Source organism: Callorhinus ursinus, unplaced genomic scaffold (assembly GCF_003265705.2).
Source record: "Callorhinus ursinus isolate GAN/ISIS: 27379988/994484 unplaced genomic scaffold, GSC_fseal_2.0 scaffold33, whole genome shotgun sequence".
Classification (NCBI taxonomy): Eukaryota; Metazoa; Chordata; class Mammalia; order Carnivora; family Otariidae; genus Callorhinus; species Callorhinus ursinus.
This window is the reverse complement of record NW_027397095.1, coordinates 4,429,273-4,448,120: the sequence shown is the minus strand read 5'-3', so window position 1 is coordinate 4,448,120 and position 18,848 is coordinate 4,429,273. Positions and strand designations below refer to the sequence as shown.

Sequence of the window (18,848 nt, the reverse complement as noted above, 5' to 3'; positions counted from 1 at the left end):
AACATTTTCATCACACCCCAAGGTCAACCCTGTACCCATTAAGTAGTCACTCCCCATTCCCCACTGCCCTCTCAGCCCCTGGCAACCACCAAACTTTTCTTCATCTCTATGGATTTAACTATTCTGGATATTACACATAAATGCAATTATACAATATGTGATCTCTTATGACTGGCTTTTTTCACCTAGCATGTTTTTGACGTCCATCCACCTTGTAGCATGTATCAGTACTTCATTCCTTTTTATGGCTAAATGTTACTCCACTGTATGAATATACTACCATTTATTTATTCCTTCATCTGTTAGGCTCTTTCCATCTTTCAGCCATTGGGAATAGTGCTGCTATGAACATGTATGTACGAGTATCTGAGTCCCTGCTTTAGATTCTTTTGGATATACACCTGGGAGCAGAATTGCTGGTTCATATGGTAATTCTATGTTTTAACTTCTTGAGGAGCTGCTGAACTTTTTTCCACAGTTGCTGAACCATTTTACATTCCCCTCAGCCATGTGTGAGGGTTCCAATTTTCCCTTCAGGACTTTTGCATTTGCTATTCTCTCTCTGGAATGCTCTTCCAATAGATAATCCAGTGGCCCACTTCCTCACTTCCTTCAGGTCTTTACTCAATGTCCTCTTCTCACAGAGGCCTGTCCTGACCACCAGATTTAAAATGGCAACCTCCCAACCCCAGCCCATACTTACCATCCTCCTTGCCCACTTTATTTTTCTCCATAGCATTGATCATCATCTAACACACTACTTAATTTTCTTAATTTTTATTGTCGTCTTCAACCATTGAAATGTAAGCTCCACCAGGGAAAAGATTTCAGTCTGTTTTTTCCAGCACCTAGAATAGTGTTAGGCACATAGTAAGTGCTCAATAAGTATTTGCTGAACAAGTAAGTGAGGCCCAAAGAGATGTTTTGGCAAAGTGTGACAAAAAGGAACAAGAAACTGTCTCTGTAGTTCAGAGGCTATTTTTCTAAGAATGGTGATGGATTGAAACTGAGCCAATCACAACTTTTATTCAGCTGTAACCTTTTAAAAAGCACACATGCAAGAGATGGCTACTTCTGAATCAAGTGAAAGAACTATTTAGAAAAGCCTGAGGGTAATGGGATCAAAATGTCAAGCTAAAACTCATTTGCCCCAATTAAAACTCAACTAACTGCCTATAAGCAGCAAGTTTAGTATTTACCATTCGAAATGTTTTAAAGAAAGTAAAAAAAAAAATGGTGCTACAGGACACAGAACTTTAATAAGAGTATTATACTTTAAGAGGATGAACCTAATACATGCTGTTAGAAATAGAACCCTATGGAAGAACAAAAAGACGTACCCCTACCTAAAGTATTGCTATAGCATCAATGTAGTTTATCATATCCTCAAACTATAACAGAGCCAGGGAAAATATCTGCATACAAAAAGAGAATCTATGTTGAAACCACAGAGAATTTATATCTGGACAAAAGTTTAAAACTTGGTGTAATTAGTACTGGATTTTTCACTTGAAAATGGTTAAGATGGCAAAATCTATGTTATATATTTTTATTACAATTTTTGAAAAGTAAAAAAAAATGGATAGAAAGATGGTGGATGAACAAACATTCTGGGGACTATACGGAAATAAAGACTCGAACATTGCCAAGTCTACTATTAAGAAACAAGTATGAGTAGAAACACCACTAAGAAACAACACTTTTGGAGATTTTGGAAAAATCATTTACAGCAGAAATCAGTCTGGAAAATTAAAACTAATGGATTCAACTTTTTTAAGATTTTATTTATTTATTTGAGAGAGAGAGAGAATGAGAGCACAAGAGGGAAGAGGGTCAGGGGGAGAAGCAGACTTCCTGCTGAGCAGGGAGCCCGATGTGGGACTTGATCCCGGGACTCCAGGATCATGACCTGAGCCGAAGGCAGTCGCTTAACCAACTGAGCCACCCAGGCGCCCTGGATTCAACTTTTTTGACTATGAATTATAAGAAGTAGTCACTGAAACTGGTTTTCAATATGTTTCTGCTATAGGCTGAATGTTTGAATTCGTATGTTGAAACCTAATCCCTAACGTGATGGTATTAGGAAGTATGGCCTTTGGGAGATGACTGCATCAAGAGGGTGGAGCCCTCATGCGTGGGATTAGTACCCTCATAAATTAGACCCCAGAAAACTCTCTCACCCCTTCTGCCAGGAGGATACAGCAATATCCTTCTACGAACCAGGAAGCGGGTCCTCACCAGACACTGAATCTGCCAGTGCCTTGATCATGGACTTTCCGGCCTCCAGAACTGTGAGAAATACATTTCTGTTGTTCGTAAGATATCTAGTCTGTGATACTCTACTACAGCAGCCCAAAGGGACTAAGACCATTTCAAAGTACAATTATGAGTACAAAGCACAGTAAGTTCTGATGTTAAGATGAAAAAACCACTCATGATTGAGTCAAACAACTTCAGAGCCTGACCACCTTAATGGTTATTAAAGGTCACAAAGGGACTTTGCCAGTCTCTAAAGTTCAAGAAATTAGTAAAATATACATAGTGAGCTTTTAACTGTGCTGGAGGAAAGACTGTAAGATGCACTCAGTAAAGCTCTCAGTCTGTAGGCCAAGCAATCAAGCTTCCATGTAAGAAGCAAAGCAATGCTCCTACTTACATGATAAAATCTACAGCTTTTACATGAATAACTCCTGAGGCACTTTACCAATACAAATTTTATTAAAAAAATAAGTAATAACATCAAACTGTTCAGCAAATCTATATTCAATGTAACCAAAATAAACAAACACCAAAATAAAAAAAATATACATCTATATATATATGGGCAAGAAACAAGTGCATTTTTTGGTCCCAATATTTTCTGAATATATTATCTTTATCCAAAGGAATTACATTAATGGCTAAGAAGATATTATGTATTAGATGTACAGAAACATAGCTTTAAAATTTGTTTTAAGGTCTGTAGGAAGTGTTTTTTTGCCAATTATTTATGTCTTTGAACTGATAATCACTAAGATAATGATAGTCCCAAGAGAGACAGAGGATGTAATAATGTCTAATGGTCTGAATAATTACCAAATCTAGAAGCCATCAATAAGTAGCTACATGAAATTTGTAGAGAATTCTAAAGAATTTCTTGAGGTTCTTAACAAAACAAAACAAACACAAAACGAAAGTTTTAAAGAGAAGAGATAAAAGTGGACATAACAAAACACACATTAATAAATTTGGTGAAGGACAACATAAAACCAAGATAAAATTAAACTTAAAAAATTTGAATATTAGTATTGCTGAAAACTCCTAGGGTTAATACTGGATAAAACTTCAAATGACAGTACAAATAACTATAACTTTGGAACTGTAATTTTAGAAACTTGTTTTCCAAGAACATGAAAGTAACCTTGGTTCCCTACACAACCAGTTTTTATATTCCTTGGACTGCATGCAAACTAGACAAAGATTAAAGGGCAGCAGCCAAAATGATTAAACTTCAACTTGGATGTTGAAGCAATGATCTGATGGGTCTTTCTTGGTTAGAATGAACCCAATAAGCATAAGATCAAAAACCAAAGCCCCCAGTGGGAAGTTGTGCTCAATTTGGTGGGCCTTGAGGTCATCTCTGGCCAAATTAGCATCAGCCTTATGGGAGGCCAGTCATGAAGGAAGGGACTCTCCCCAAGGTCTGATTTCTTAAGGCCGCAATCTAGAGGAGGTCTCACAGTCAAATAATTCACATTCCTTGGAAAGAGAGAACAGGCATCAGTTGTGTCCATCGAAGGGGGACACTGACCAGGAGTATCCTGGACATTTTTTGAAATTTCTGTGTTGCTTCTGCATCTGAAAAATATGAAAAATAGAACAATGACAGACAAGGAAAGAGGAAAAAGACAGCTATCTGACCTAAAAATGTAAGACTCATAAGAAATTAACTAAGAAACCAGACAAAACAGACAAAGAAAATGAATAGCCATATCATTTGGAATGCAATATTCTGAAGGGAAGTACAGCAGAGAAAAACACAAATTATTTTAAGCAAAGCAAAAAAAGACCATAGCAACAAAAGTTATTTTTGGAGAGAGCCAACTGGAGAAAAAAGCATATGTTAAGATATGTTAACCTGACACAAAGATAAGGTGGAATAAGAATCTAGTGCCATCTGAAAGCTGAAAAGAGCTGAATCAGAGCTAGTGTCATGAACTTGGCTGTTTAACCGCCTTCGTGTGAGAAAATACTTCAGAAGTTTGAACTTAGGAAACTGCCTTTGTATAAGAAAACACTTCAGAACTTTGAACTTAGGAAATTCCAACTTGTCTTGCACCAGGTTGCACGAGCTCCATAGAGCAGGAATCTATTTCAACAAGCGGCTTTAAAAACAAAAACAAAAACAAAATACTTTAATATTTTTCATTTCTATTAATGATACATTTAAAAATGCAACAGTGCTAAAATCCATCAAAGAAAAATGCACTAAATGAAAATAAAACTTACTCAGAAGTGGGTTCAGAACTGAGTTCAGAAGTGGGTTCAGAATCGGGTTCAGAAGTTGAGGTACTTTTGGGAACTGAAATTAGAAGAGTTTTATGTTTAAAATAGTATAGATAATGAGTGAGACTATTAACTTAATACAGAAGAGCCCATATTGTGGCTGATCAAAAATACTGGAATAAATATCAGAAATTCAAAGTAACACAATTCTATATACACATACCATTCTCTATTATAACTTGGCAAGTATGAGTTTTACGTTGACACAAGTGTTTAGCCATACGGTCTAAACCAGAAGAATCAGTTAGGAAGTCACATTTAAGGCACACGAGAGTAATGCCCCTATGAAGAAAAAAAGAAAGCAAAGGTTTTTAATCTTTTCAATCTTTCATGAAAGTCCATATAGAAGTTCAATAATTATTTTTCCATGTAACAACTCTTGATGTGCTTTTTATGTGTCATGACCATCAATTTCCAATTTTGTTATACAAGCCTGATTTATCTGAAATGGTACTCTAGAAAATGATAGAGCCATGTTTAAGTTATGCTAACATTCAGTGCTTTGTAAACTGTTCCCTCTCATATTGGTTGCTAAAAGACAGGAGTTAAGAGACCTAAAACCCAGTGGTGGCTCCACTAACAATTTGTATAGCTTGTGCAAGTCACATCCTTTCTGTACCTTCGCCCATCTGGAAAACAAGGATATAATATTCGTTCAATATACATTTGCTTTTCTTTTTTAAAAAGATTTTATTTATTTATTTGACAGAGAGAGAGTGAGAGCGAGGGAGAGAACAAGCAGGGGGAGCAGTAGAGGGAGAGAGAAAAGCAGGTTCCCCACTGCGCAGGGAGCCCGATGCGGGGCTCGATCCCAGAACACTGGGATCATGACCTGAGCCGAAGGCAGACGCTTAACCAACTGAGCCACCCAGACGCCCCTCAATATACATTTTCTGAGGACCTTCTTTACACACTCCATATTACTAGGTGTTGTGGATACAAGAGTGAACAAAAAAAGAGGGTAAACTCTGTGGAGCCTATAACCTAGTATCTTATTTTAGTGGTGATAAAATTAGAAAAGAAATGGGAAAGTTTTAAAAATAAATCATGTAATTTAATTATTGTTATTATCTGTCAGTTAACGAGCATAAACATACCTTTACAGTTCACTGAATACTTTAAATTTAAGTACTTCACTTGTATAGGAATAAAAACCAGTAGTATACTTTAGATTGACTTCTCCCCTGTGGCTTTAGGTTTTTTTTTTTTTTTTTTTAGATTTACTTATTTTGAGAGAGAGTAGGGGGAAGGGTACAGGGAGAGAATCTTTCAAATCGACTCCCCCACTGAGCACAGGGCCCACCTGCCAGAGGGGGGCTTGATCCCATGACCCATGAAATCATGACCTAAGCTGAAACCAAGAGTTGGACGCTTAACTGACCGAGCCACCCAGGTGCTCCTATTGTAGCTCTAGTCTTAACAGCCCGCTGTATATTTATACCTGGCTGTCATATGCTGGCACATCAAAAATGATCTTCATAAACTGAAATTGTACTTCCGTCCCCACCCCTGAAAACCATTCCTCCTAACTAATCTTTCTTATGATGTCATGCTCCCAACACAAAGGCTCAAAATTATTTGACTCTCTTTGTTCTTAGAACAGCCAATATTTCAAATATTTTACAATATTAACAATTTACCGAGCACTTAACTTTGTGCCAGGCTGAGGTTTTAGACATATTATCTCATCTAAATCCTGTAACAAACCAAAGAGGTAGGTGCTAAAATTTTTACTTTTTTATAAAGGACAAGGTCAGGTTTAATAACCTACCAAGGCCAAAATTAGATTGAAAATGAGCCCTTTGGGGCACCTGGGTGGCTCAGTTGTTAAGTGTCTGCCTTCGGCTTGGGTCATGATGCCAGGGTCCTGGGATCGAGCCCCGCGCATCGGGCTCCCTGCTCAGCGGGAAGCCTGCTTCTCCCTCTCCCACTCCCCCTGCTTGTGTTCCCTCTCTCGCTGTGTCTCTCTCTGTCAAATAAATAAATAAAATCTTTAAAAAAAAAAAAAAAAAAGAACCCTTTGATTCCAGAGTCCATGTTCTTAAACAGTGTGATACCAGTTCACCACCTTAACCCAGATTCTTATTAAATCAGACTTAACTACCATAATAATCTTAAACAGTCTATGTGTCCCATGCAGCTACATCTTACCTCATATGCCCTCCACGTTGATCTTCCTTAATTCTACACACAGAACACCAACAGTTTCCCCAATGGGTCCAAACTCCCTAGCCTAGTTTTCAAGGATTTCATAATCTAGATCTGAGCTCAAAACTATTCCCCCAGACTTTGATCTTAATACTATGTTATATAAACTTCATGCTTCATCTAAATTGCACTACTAGTCATTCATTGCGTATGCCTTCTGCTCTTTCCTTTCTGTACTTTTATTTATACTATTTCTTCCAACTAGAATGCCCTTGTGTTTCTTCTAAGTGGAAGTCTCTCCTCCCTTTGAAATCAGTAACTCTCACGGCACTTATTACGAACCTTCCTGTATTACTGTAGTTACTTATATTCACACCTTATCATAAATTGTACATTCCTTGAAGGTTGGTACCAAGCCTTCTTCATTGTCAACTTAATAGGAACTGCTACGTTGTGTTATACATAATAGGTGCACAATAAATAAAAAATGAACATTGCATTGTAACAAAACAGTAATTACAAATTTACTGTTTTATAGAATTATAAATATGCTAAGTCCCATACACAGAAATTTATCAAGTTTTTATTTAAATCTGAGGCCCCCCCAAGTTAAGAAAAAAGCATCTCAGATCTTTAAAGTCACAGAATTAATTTAAGAATCAAGCACACAACTAAGCTTGACAATAGTGAGGTAAATAAAATTAAACTCTCTAATCTTTAGACTTAATAAATCCCTTTTCATTCTTATAAAATTTTTCAGTAAAATTCTACTTCCTTGAATTTAGTAATATTTTAAAAATAGCACGAATATATTTTTGCAGTAGAATCAATCTTTCCTCTGCCTATGAGCTGTTGGTCCATCATCCATATATGTCATTTTCAACATATACACTAATTTACTCAAAATATTTACAGAATGTGTACCATGTGTCAGGCACTATTCAATGCTTAGTAAGCATCTGACATAGACAAATATCCAAACCATACACATTCTAGTGAGAAGACACAGATAATTAACAAAAGAGTGAAGTATGCAACATGTTGGAAAGTAAAAAGTGAAGAAAAATAAAATAAAGGGGGATAGGGAGTGGTGGGAATGGAGCCCAGGGGAAAGAATGCTATTTTAAATGGAGTGGTCAAAGAAAGCCTCACTCATTGGACTAGAGACTTGAAGGAGATGAGGGAGCTAGTCCTGCAGATATCTAGGGAAGAGTCAACAAGCAGAAAGAATAATATGGGCGCATGGGTGGCTCAGTTGGTTAAGTGACTGCCTTCGGCTCAGGTCATGATCCCGGAGTCCTGGGATCGAGTCCCACATCACGCTCCCGGCTCAGCGCGGAGCCTGCTTCTCCCTCTCACCCTTTCCCCTCTCATGCTGTTTCTCTCTCTCTCTCTCTCAAATAAATAAAATCTTTAAAAAAAAAAAGAAAGAATAATAAATACAAAGATCTTGAGATCTATCATCCCCTCCTCCACTTTCCCACTAAGTGAAAGCATCAAAATAAGTACTGGCTAAACTTAAGTCTTTGTCTTAGCCTGGTGCTACCAAGATCTTGGCACTGTAATTTCAAATAGCAATGACAACATGAGCAAAATAATTAAACAAAGGAATATGAAGTCAAAAGAAATCAGAAGAACGTGGAAAAAATGATGCTTAGTGGATTTCTGAGCTAAGGGTGTGTGGTATAATCAAAGTTAATTGTCAGTGCCTTTAGAAATGTTCATCAGCAATTCCTTTTGTAAACAGGTTGTGTACTTTTATTTCAAAATTAAAAAAAAACCCTAAGAATTGTGAAGGCTATATATTGACCAAAACCAGTGTTATTCAATTTAGTAGATATCTTAAACATCTTTCTAACCTTCAAATATTGTTGGAGAGCCTTATTTTTTATTTTATAATGCAAATCCATGAAAATTTCATCTTAATGCCTAACACCACTGCAACAAAGTTTAGCTAGAAAACATAGCTATTTCCTCTTCGATCTATGATATAATGAATAGAACTGTCTTATGTCTGGTAGCAATCATTCATTTTCCAAACTAGGTACTTAAACATCAGGTTAAAAAAAAGTTACTACAATTTTTCAAAAGAGAGAATGGAAAAAGATCAACTAGTTACCTGAGAGTTCCAGAATGCTTCTTAAAAATATAAAACCGTTTACTCGGATGGTCGCTATGAGAGCTGGAGAGACAACAGACAAGTGAGATTTTATTATACAATAAGTCATATTAATTTTATGACCATATTTCAAAGTCCATGGTTAGTTTCTTAGTTTTGAATAAAAGATCATGACCTAAATTATTAAATTCTATTCTTCTGCTTTAATTCATTTTTTATCTTACATTTCATTTTACCTGTGTATTTTCTAACAACATATTTCCCTGAGAATATTCTTAAATGATCAGTACCCTCACCATTATATAAAAAAAAAACTCTCAAAGTTAAAAATGTAAAGAGCATCAATTTAAATTTTTACAATTAAGAGTTAAAAACAATCTAAAAGGTATTTGTTAATAATGTATTTTGCTATAACATAAATTGTTATGAATAATAATTATCCCTTTCTTATCTTAATATACTTAGCAAGTGGGGAGAATCTGAATGACCCTTGAAGTAAATGCTACTTGGGCTAAATTACATTACCTTTACCTGCCATCAGTAAAATGAAACACTTAAAGAATCTTTTGCAATTATTAGGAGAGCCTTTAGGGAAAGCAAAGCAGAGCTCATGAGTTAAAACAATATTTCTTTTATGCACAGACCCCAAAAAAAACCACTAACCAAGCTTTGCAGCCAATGACATTAGCTTTTATACCCCCTTTTATTTTTATTTCTAAAAGATTTATTTATTTTAGAGAGAGCGCGTGAGCAGGGGGAGGAGTAGAGGGAGAGGGAGAGAGGATTCTCAAGCAGATTCCCTGCTGAGTAGGGAGCCTTGGCATGGGGTTTGACCCCAGGACCCTGAGATCATGACCTAAGCCAAAATCAGGAGTCGACCACTTAACTTACTGAGCCACCCAGGCATCCCTATACCCCCTTTTAAACTGATAAGGAAAGCTTTCCTGAATTAGAAAGTCAGGTGGGATTAGCCAGGACTAGCATAGCACAGTATTACTCAAAGTGTGGTTCATGGACCAGCAGCATCCATATCACGTAGGAACTCAACAGAAATACAAAGTCTCAGGCCCTACTCTAGACCTGCTGAATTAATTGCTGTCAGTGAGACCCAGAAACCAGTTTCAACAAGTTTTTCAGGTGATTTTTTTTTTAAGATTTTACTTACTTATTTGACAGAGAGAGAGCACAAGCAGGGGGAGTAGCAGAGGGAGAGGGAAAAGCAGGCTTCCCGCTGAGCAGGGAACCCGATGCGGGGCTTGATCCCAGGACCCTGGGATCATGCCCTGAGCTGAAGGCAGCCACTTAACCGACTGAGCCACCCAGGTGCCCCTTTTCAGGTGAATTCTTATGCAAGCTAAAGTTTGAGAAACACTAGCTGCCCTAGCTTGCACTGACAGACCCAAACCAGCCAACACACCAGGTCAATGATTATCATTAGACAAAAGGTAACTATCACCAGCATACCATGTACGCATGGGAAAAAAAAAAACGATTCTGGCTAGCTATAACCCCATGAAAATAGCTGCAGAATAGGTGCCATGCTGAATACAAAGAACTGCTCTCTCAAGTAGATAAGACACATATTTAATATGAGGCAGAATAGCTGAATGGTACAGAACTCAAAGGAAGGAATGATTCCTATGAGTGGCTGTGGTGATCATATTCTTCACAGAAGAAGGTAAACTGAGAGGGAAGAAGAGGGGCAGTCCAAGGAATAACAAAGAATATGGAAAACCACTTTAGATATTGAATATGAAACAAACTATATGTTGGGGAAGATTAATTTGGGGGGCCTGACTTGTTACAGAGTTGGTGTGGGCTGGGAATAAAGGTACTCAACCTCTAAGAAAATGAGACTCTGTAGGTACAGAGCTCAAGTCTATGACAAAAGTCCACACTGGGTCAGGGTGTACCATTCAGGGGGAGGTACCTGAGGCAACAAAGGAAGCAAGACACCACTGAATTAGGAGAAATGCAAAGGCCCTTAGAAAAGCAGAAGTGGATACTTTCAGTTCTTTATGAGGCTAGTAATGAGTAAGTGCTCCATGTGTGTGATAACAATGCAGTGCAAGGTTGGGGCTCACTGGAAATTAGGAAAAGGTTATAAAGGAAGCCTGAGGCCAAATGGGAATATTTTGGGATAGAATGGTATTGGAGGTCCTAGAAGACAGCTGAAGGACCTATGGAAAATGGGAGGCAGGAGGACAGAATGACCATGGGTTTAAGAAACACTAAAAATATTTTCCAATTTAATCTCCTATAAATTAGGGGCAGAATTAAAGCTCCATTGGGGCAGCCATGTGTTTGGCACAGAATAAGAGACCAGCGTTCATAATTGCTATCAAAATACCAACATTTTTCGCATAACTGGAAAAAAAAATCCTAAAGTTTGTATGGAACCGCAAAAGACATCAAATAGCCAAAGCAATCTTGAAAAAGAACAAAGCTCGAGGTATCACAATTCCAGATTTCAAGATATACTAGAAAGCTGTAGTGATCACCACAGTCTGGGACTGGCACAAAAACACACACATAGATCAGTGAAACAGAATAGAGAGCCCAGAAATAAACCCGCACTTAACATGGTCAATTAATCTATGACAAAGGAGGCAAGAATATACAATGGGGGAAAAGACAGTATCTTTGACAAATGGTGCTACAAAAATTGGACAGCTACATGCAAAAGAATGAAACTGGACCACTTTCCTACACCATACACAAAAATAAACTCAAAATGGATTAACGACCTAATGTGAGACCTGAAGCCATAAAGCTCCTAGAAGAAAACATAGGCAGTAATTTCTTTGACATCAGCTGTAGAAACATTTTTCTAGATATGTCTCCTCAGGTAAGGGAAACAAAAGCAAAATTAAACTATTGGGGCTATACCAAAATAAAAAGCTTTTTTTTTTTTAAAGTAAGCTCCATGCCCAGTGTGGAACCCAACACAGGGCCTGAACTCACTTGACCCTGAGATCAAGACCTGAGCTGAGAGTAAGAGTTGGAAGCCTGACTGACTGAGCCACCTAGGGGCCCTCAAAATAAAAAGCCTTTGCACAGCAGAGGAAACCATCAGTAAAACAAAAAGGCATCCTACTAAATGGGAGAAGAAATTTGCAAATGTTATGTCTGCTTCTTCCTCTCCTTCTCCCCTGCCCCGCTTGTGCTCTCTCTCAAATAAGTAAATAAAATCTTAAAAAAAGAGTACAATTATCTTGATGAGCACTGAGCAATGTATAGAATTGTTGAATCATTATATTGTACTCCTGAAACTAATATAATTGTATGTTAATTATACTTAAATTAACAAAATACCAGCATTCTTCCCAGCAGTATACTGAGAGAAAGATTTGCTGGGGCCTGGTTTAGAGCAACTGAGGTATAGAAATCCCTGCAGTAGTTGGGAGGCAGAGTGGTAAAGTGCAGAAGGTGGACATTCAGGAAGCCATTATGAATGGTGGCAGATCAAGAGAGCACCATAGGCTTCAGAAACTTAAAGTGTATTATTTTCAGTTGATGCTCCACATTTCCACAAATGACACCTTGAGACAAACTGAGCTTAAAGAGTATTGGGGTGATGGTAGTTTGGATCCCAGACAGTGATGTCTGACTTATTTTTGTTCTTTATAGATGCCAGTGGGTCAAAGATGAAAATATCTATCAAACTGATGAAGAGATGGATCTCAGGAAAACTCAGCATTGAAACTAGAGGATTTACAGTTGAAAGGTAAAACAAAATTCTGAGTGATTAAGGAACCAAGAAAAGGAATGTAAGGAGGCAAGAAGAGTTGAAAAAAAGAAAAGGAGAAAAGGTAAGGAAATAAAGGCAACCTACTGAATGGGAGAAGATATTTGCAAATGACGTATCGAATAAAGGGTTAGTATCCAAAATATATAAAGAATTGATACAACTCAACACCCAAAAACCAAATAATCCAATTAAAAAATGGGTAGAAGACATGAACAGACACTTCTCCAAAGAAGACATCCAGATGGCTAACAGACACATGAAAAGATGCTCAACATCACTCATTATCAGGTAAATGCAAATCAAAACTGCAATGAGATATCACCTCATACCTATCAGAATGGCTAAGATCAAAAACACAAGAAACAACAAGTGTTGGCAAGATTGTGTAGAAAAAGGAACCCTCATGCACTGTCGGTGGGATGCAAACTGGTGCAGCCACTGTGGAAAACAGTATGGAGGCTCCTCAAAAGTTAAAAATTGAACTACCCTAGAATCCAGTAATTGCGCTACTGGGTTTCTGCCCAAAAAATGCAAAACACTAATTCAAAGGGATACATGCACTACTGTGTTATTGCAGCATTATTTATAATAGCCAAACTGTACAAGCAGCCCAAGTGTCCACTGACAGATGAATGGATAAAGATGTGTGTGTGTGTATATAGCTATATATATATACACACACACACACAATGGAATATTATTCAGCCATAAAAAGAATGAAATCTTGCCATTTGCAATGATGTGGATGGAGCTAGAGAGTATAATGCCAGGCAAAATAAGTCAGAGAAAGACAAACACCATATGATCTCACTCATATGTGGAATTTAAGAAAAAAGCAAATGAGCAAAGGAAAAAAAGAGACAAAACCAAGAAACAGACTCTTAACTACAGAGAACAAACTGATGGTTACCGGGCCGGGGCGGGGGGAGGTGGGCGGGGGAAGGGTGGGATAGGTGATGGGGAATAAGAGCATACTTATCATGATGCACACTGAGTAATGTATGGAACTGTTGAATCACTATACTGTACACCTGAAACTAATAAAACACTGTATGTTAACTATACAGGAATTAAAATGAAAAACTTAAAAAGTAAAAAAATGTCTGAGGCAAAAAAAAGAAAAGGTAATGAAACAGAGCAGTAGCCAAAAGGGAAGAAAATTATGGTATGGTAACATATTAAGAGAAGTTGAGAAGATTTTCAAAAGTGAGTGATCAAAAGCATCAAATATTCTAAAGAAGTCACAGAAAAGTAAGAATGGAAATTAGTGAGTACATTTAGTGATTAGGATATGACTGACTGATAATTTTTAAAGGGGCAGCTTTAACTAATAGGTGGGGGTGATACTCAAATTACAAAGGGTAAAGAAGTGGCAAATAGGTAGTAAAGAAACTCTTTAAAATGTTGACGGTAAAAGGAAGACAAAAAAATATGCAAAGTGAAGGCAAATCTCCTTCATCCTAAAAAAAAATGCCTGAAAATATGTGCAGGCAGAAGGAATGTGGTAGAGAAAAAGAGATGAAATGAAGACACAAAATAACTGAATAAGGTTGTGGGGAAAATGGAAGGGACGAGGGGCAGTATTTGCTTTCAAAAACCTGAGGTAGAAAAAAGTTAATCTTGGGAAAAATGAGAAGGATGACCTCTGAGTAATTAGTAAGAACAAGACTAACAACAAAGAGACTAGAATAAAATCTTGAGGGTACTGAAAAGGATTTAAACAGATGTTGTAGATAAAAAAAACAAAGAGATTTTTTTTTTTTTTGCATCTGTAATCACCATACATTACATCATTAGTTTTGGATGTAGTGTTCCAGGATTCATTGTTTGTGCATAACACCCAGTGCTCCATGCAGAACGTGCCCTCAACAAAGAGGTATTTTTAAAAACAGAACGAAATTAAAGTTAAAAATCACAAATTCTGAGCTAATTAAATCAAGTGTAGTTTGGTAGTTTAGAAAGGAGCACAGCAAAAGATCGAAAAGGATAAGAGATTCACGGATAGCAAGGTTTAACATGTCTGAAGGTTAAAAAAGATTCTAGGATAAAAAGCAAGCAACATTCACAACAGATGACCTTAAGGGTCAGGCTGATAGGAAGTCAGATTGGTGCAGCTGGACTGGAAAGAAGGGTCAAGACTCTAAAAATCATGAGGTAATGAGAATTCAAAATGAATACTGTATATGATGAGCTAAGTTGGGACACTGGTAAGGAAGGGGGTGCAACATATAACAGAGGGTCTTGTTATGCTCTGCACGAAAACCACTTTTATTAGTTATATCTTATTTCTGACTGAAAATAAATGGAACTACCTTAGTTTGAATAATCAACTTAGCATATTTATATCTGAACAATTTTTATGTATTTAAAAAAATCCTTCCTGAAAGAATCAAGTAAGCTTCTACAAATGAGGTCCAAATGAAGTAATGTGGTCTCTGACATCTTTCTCTAGCATAGAGTACACGGTAGGTGCTCAAATAAGATAAACTGAATTGACGTGTGAAAAGGAATTCTAACAGTAGCATCATGACTAGAATATCCCTATAGTCTCTCATTTCACATTTCATTGTTGAATGCAAAGATAAATGGCTTGAATGACTAATGGGCAGAAAGATGGATGAAAAGAAGGGGGAGAAGCTGGGGAGAAATTCTTAGCATCTTTGACAAACCTGAAGTCTCTCAAAGTGACTGCTTTGAAGAGGATAACACTCATGGAGTTACATGTATTTATGTGATAAATATTTTGAAAACATTAAAAATTTTTATGTTTGAGAATAACCACTTTTTAAAAGACTTAGAAAAACAAATTTCCCAAACAAACCTATTCTAATTTCATTGGTCTAACTGTTCTTAAAAATTTCTGTCCCCCTAATTTCATGATTTATTACGTTGGAAAATAATATTAAGTAATATCCTAGAAGTTCCCTATTGCTCAATCCTTTTAGCTCCTTGATGTGACAACTATTAGGACAACTTTATTTTTAAAAAAACAAACATCTTAAATGGGAATTTTGATTGGTGGTGTACATGTTTAACTTACCTCACCATATGATTTATAAAGGCCTTGTTACAGTTAGTGTTGTATTTGCAAAAATTACAGTGGATATATATTGAAAAGTGGCTTGCAAAATCTTTTATTTTGGAATGACACTCAATGCACTTGTGAACTCCCCGACGACACCTTGTAGAGACAGAAAAAAAAGATGAAAATATATCATGAAACAAAAATAATAAGGTAAAGCCTCATTCATGTTTTATTAACTGAAGCTAAAATGTTTAAATTAACATCTTTAAGTAGAGACATAATTTGAAAATTTGATTTGAAACAATAAGCTAGAATAAAGTGTCAAAAATCAAACACCAGTTAATGTTTCCCTGGAATAAAAAGGATCACATTAATCAATTCAACTATCACAAGATATAAGCACAAAATAGATTAGTGTAATTGATGATAATTATACAATGAACACTAATTCCAGTTCTGCTCAGCAGTTGTAAAGAGTACCTTTTTTTTTTATCTGCTTAGCCTTTATGCCAGACAAGTGATCAGCACATAACTGTGCAAGGGACCTTTGTGATATGGTAAATTATATTAAAATAAACCTTTAATATTCAATTAGTATTATATATCTGGAATAAAAGATATTACCTTAAGTTCTTCAAAGCTATGCTGATTTTATTCTTTCTGTTGCGTTGTTTCTTTTGCTTGTAAGAGGTTTTAGTCTTGCATTTAGATGCACCTCTACCTCGCTTACTGGTATTAGGTTTAGCTGCCTGAAGCTTACTTGTCTTAGATTTACTTGGATTAGATTTTGTGGAATTTTTAGCAGCTGTACTTTTAGACTTCACAGGTGAGAGCTGAAAAGAAGAAGTGCTTGGAACACTACTACTGGGAGATGATGTAACCGGTTTTGAATGAAGCGGTCCAATTGAGGCTCGAATAGTAACCTATAAAAATGAAGGCAAAATATATACATATTTTAGAAAATTAACCATCGCATTAATATTAAAAAGTTCACTGCATGCCTTGACATTATAGTCCATTGGTTTTTGACAAGGATACCAAAACAACTCGGTGGAGGAAACAATAGTCTTTTCAAACAAATGATGCTATAGCACAACTGGATATCTACATGCAAAAGAATGAATTTGGACCCCTACCTCATACTAGATACAAAAATTAACTCAAAATGTATCAAGGATCAAATTATAAGAGCTAAAACTACAAAACTCTTAAAGAAAAAATAGATTAAATGGACTTCATAAAAATTTTAGACTCTTGTGTTTCAAAGGACACTGTTAAGAAAGTGACAAGACAATCCACAGAATGAGAGAAAGTATTTGCAAATCATATTTCTTTTTTTAAAAAATATTTTATTTATTTGTCAGAGAGAGAGAGAGCAAGCACGTGAGAGAGCGCATAAGCAGGATGGGCAGCAGGCAGAGGGAGAAGCGGGCTCCCCACTGAGCAAGGAGCTGGATGCAGGACTCGATCCCAGGACCCTGGGATCCTTGGGATCATGACCAGCTGAAGGCAGGCACTTAACCAACCGAGCCACCCAGACATCCCGCAAGTCATATTTCTAATAAGGGACTTGTATACAGAATATATAAGGAACTGAGAGTAGACTCAGTAATACCAACTTCAACAAAGTATGGCATTCAAGGCACTCTGATAGATGCTAGGGACACAAAGATAAACTAAACATGATTCTTGACCTTATAGTCTAGCAGCTGAAGCAGACATATATGCTGCAAAAGCTCACGAACAGTCTACAGAGTATTGAAACAACTCACTGACTCAGTCTACAGTTAATCTAGTTGCACTCACTACAAAGGAATATGCTCCAATATAGCATGTGTCAATTAACTTAAAAAAAATGGATATTAGTTTTTCTTTCCAAACATAAGAATGACAAAACCTAAGAGACGCCTGGCTGGCTCAGTTGGTTGTGTTTGCCTTCTGCTTGGGTCATGATCCCAGGGTCCTGGGATCGGGTCCCGTATCAGGTTCTTTGCTCAGTGGGGAACGTGCTTGTCCCTCTGCCTGCCGCTCCCCCTGCTTGGGCTCTCTCTCTGACAAATAAATAAATAAAATCTTTAAAAAAGAATGACAAAACCTAAAATTAAATCTTAATGACAAGCAGAAGTTAATTTTTAATATTACAGATAAAGCCAGGCAGGAATTTATTTCTACTACCACACGAATTGTTAAAATACAACATATTTAAAACTCACTTTTGTACCAGGAGGCAATCCTTCTAGCTCTTTAGGCTTTATAAAGGTCCGATGCTGGGTCTTGTGATCCAGTTTCTCTTTGCAGGTCAAAAATTGCAGTCTGCATTTTGTACAACGATGAACTCCTTTTTTCTGTTTACAAAAAACATTAAAAATACTATCAGAAATAATAACTTCTACCACTACAAATCCTGGGACCTGAAGTTGCTCTTAATTGTAATTGCTAAATAATTTTTAAAAACCAGTATTTTACCATATCCCATCATAAATAATGCCAAAATATTATTTCATTTTTAAAAACACTGCTTGCATTAGTATTTGAGTTTCAAAAGTATTTGTGGGGCGCCTGGGTGGCTCAGTCGGTAGAGCATACAGTAACTCTTGATCTCAGGTTTTTAAGTTGGAGTCCCACATCAGGTGTAGAGATTACCTAAAAAAAAAAAATCTTAAAAAAAAGTATTTGTTACCATATAGGCAATCAAAATGAAAATTATATCAGTTAGTTTAAAATGTGACAAGTCCTATACCTTTGTAGTGTGAAAGCTTAATTATAAATTTGAAGTATAAACCATTCAAGCACATGATACTGTGAAAATGAGTTAATTTTTAATCCTAGAAAAGACCAAGTTATTTTTAGTTTTTAAAATTTCTATTTGTTTCATAAAAAAACTGAAATTCCTACAGCCAAACAAATTTAATTAATTTAGATTTAAATAGACACAGGTGGCTAGTGGGTGTGATATTGGACAGCATGGGTGTAGAAGTACAAATCAGAACAACTGATCCCCATCTACTGTCAGAGAACCCCTTGACTAGGTCCCTTCTCAAACTCAGGCCTATTATTATTTTATCAATGGGAATTAGGACCCAAGAGAGATCTAAGTCATTTGCTCACAGCTAGTTGGTCTTCTGGTATATATTATCAACTGCAATCTTTATGTATACGTTCTCACTAATTAAAAAATATATTTTATATTTATATGTAAATTTAGAACATACAAATGCAAAAGAATGTTTTCTCCAAAGCTACATCTCCACAGGCCTGTC

General features: G+C 36.6%; 1 protein-coding gene across 1 annotated transcript in view; it reads right to left on the bottom strand.

The window, feature by feature from the left end:
* Positions 1–2,551: 2,551 nt before the first annotated feature.
* The window catches only part of ZNF280C (zinc finger protein 280C), a 57,194-nt gene continuing 40,897 nt past the window's right edge, over positions 2,552–18,848 (bottom strand). Inside the window, exons 14-20 of the mRNA XM_025852544.2 lie at positions 17,802–17,933; positions 16,213–16,511; positions 15,604–15,744; positions 8,813–8,875; positions 4,709–4,827; positions 4,489–4,561; positions 2,552–4,364 (exon numbers count right to left, since the gene is read on the bottom strand). Of these exons, the coding sequence (XP_025708329.1) occupies positions 4,349–4,364; positions 4,489–4,561; positions 4,709–4,827; positions 8,813–8,875; positions 15,604–15,744; positions 16,213–16,511; positions 17,802–17,933 (843 nt within the window). The 3' untranslated portion in view covers positions 2,552–4,348. The remainder of the gene's footprint in view (positions 4,365–4,488; positions 4,562–4,708; positions 4,828–8,812; positions 8,876–15,603; positions 15,745–16,212; positions 16,512–17,801; positions 17,934–18,848) is intronic.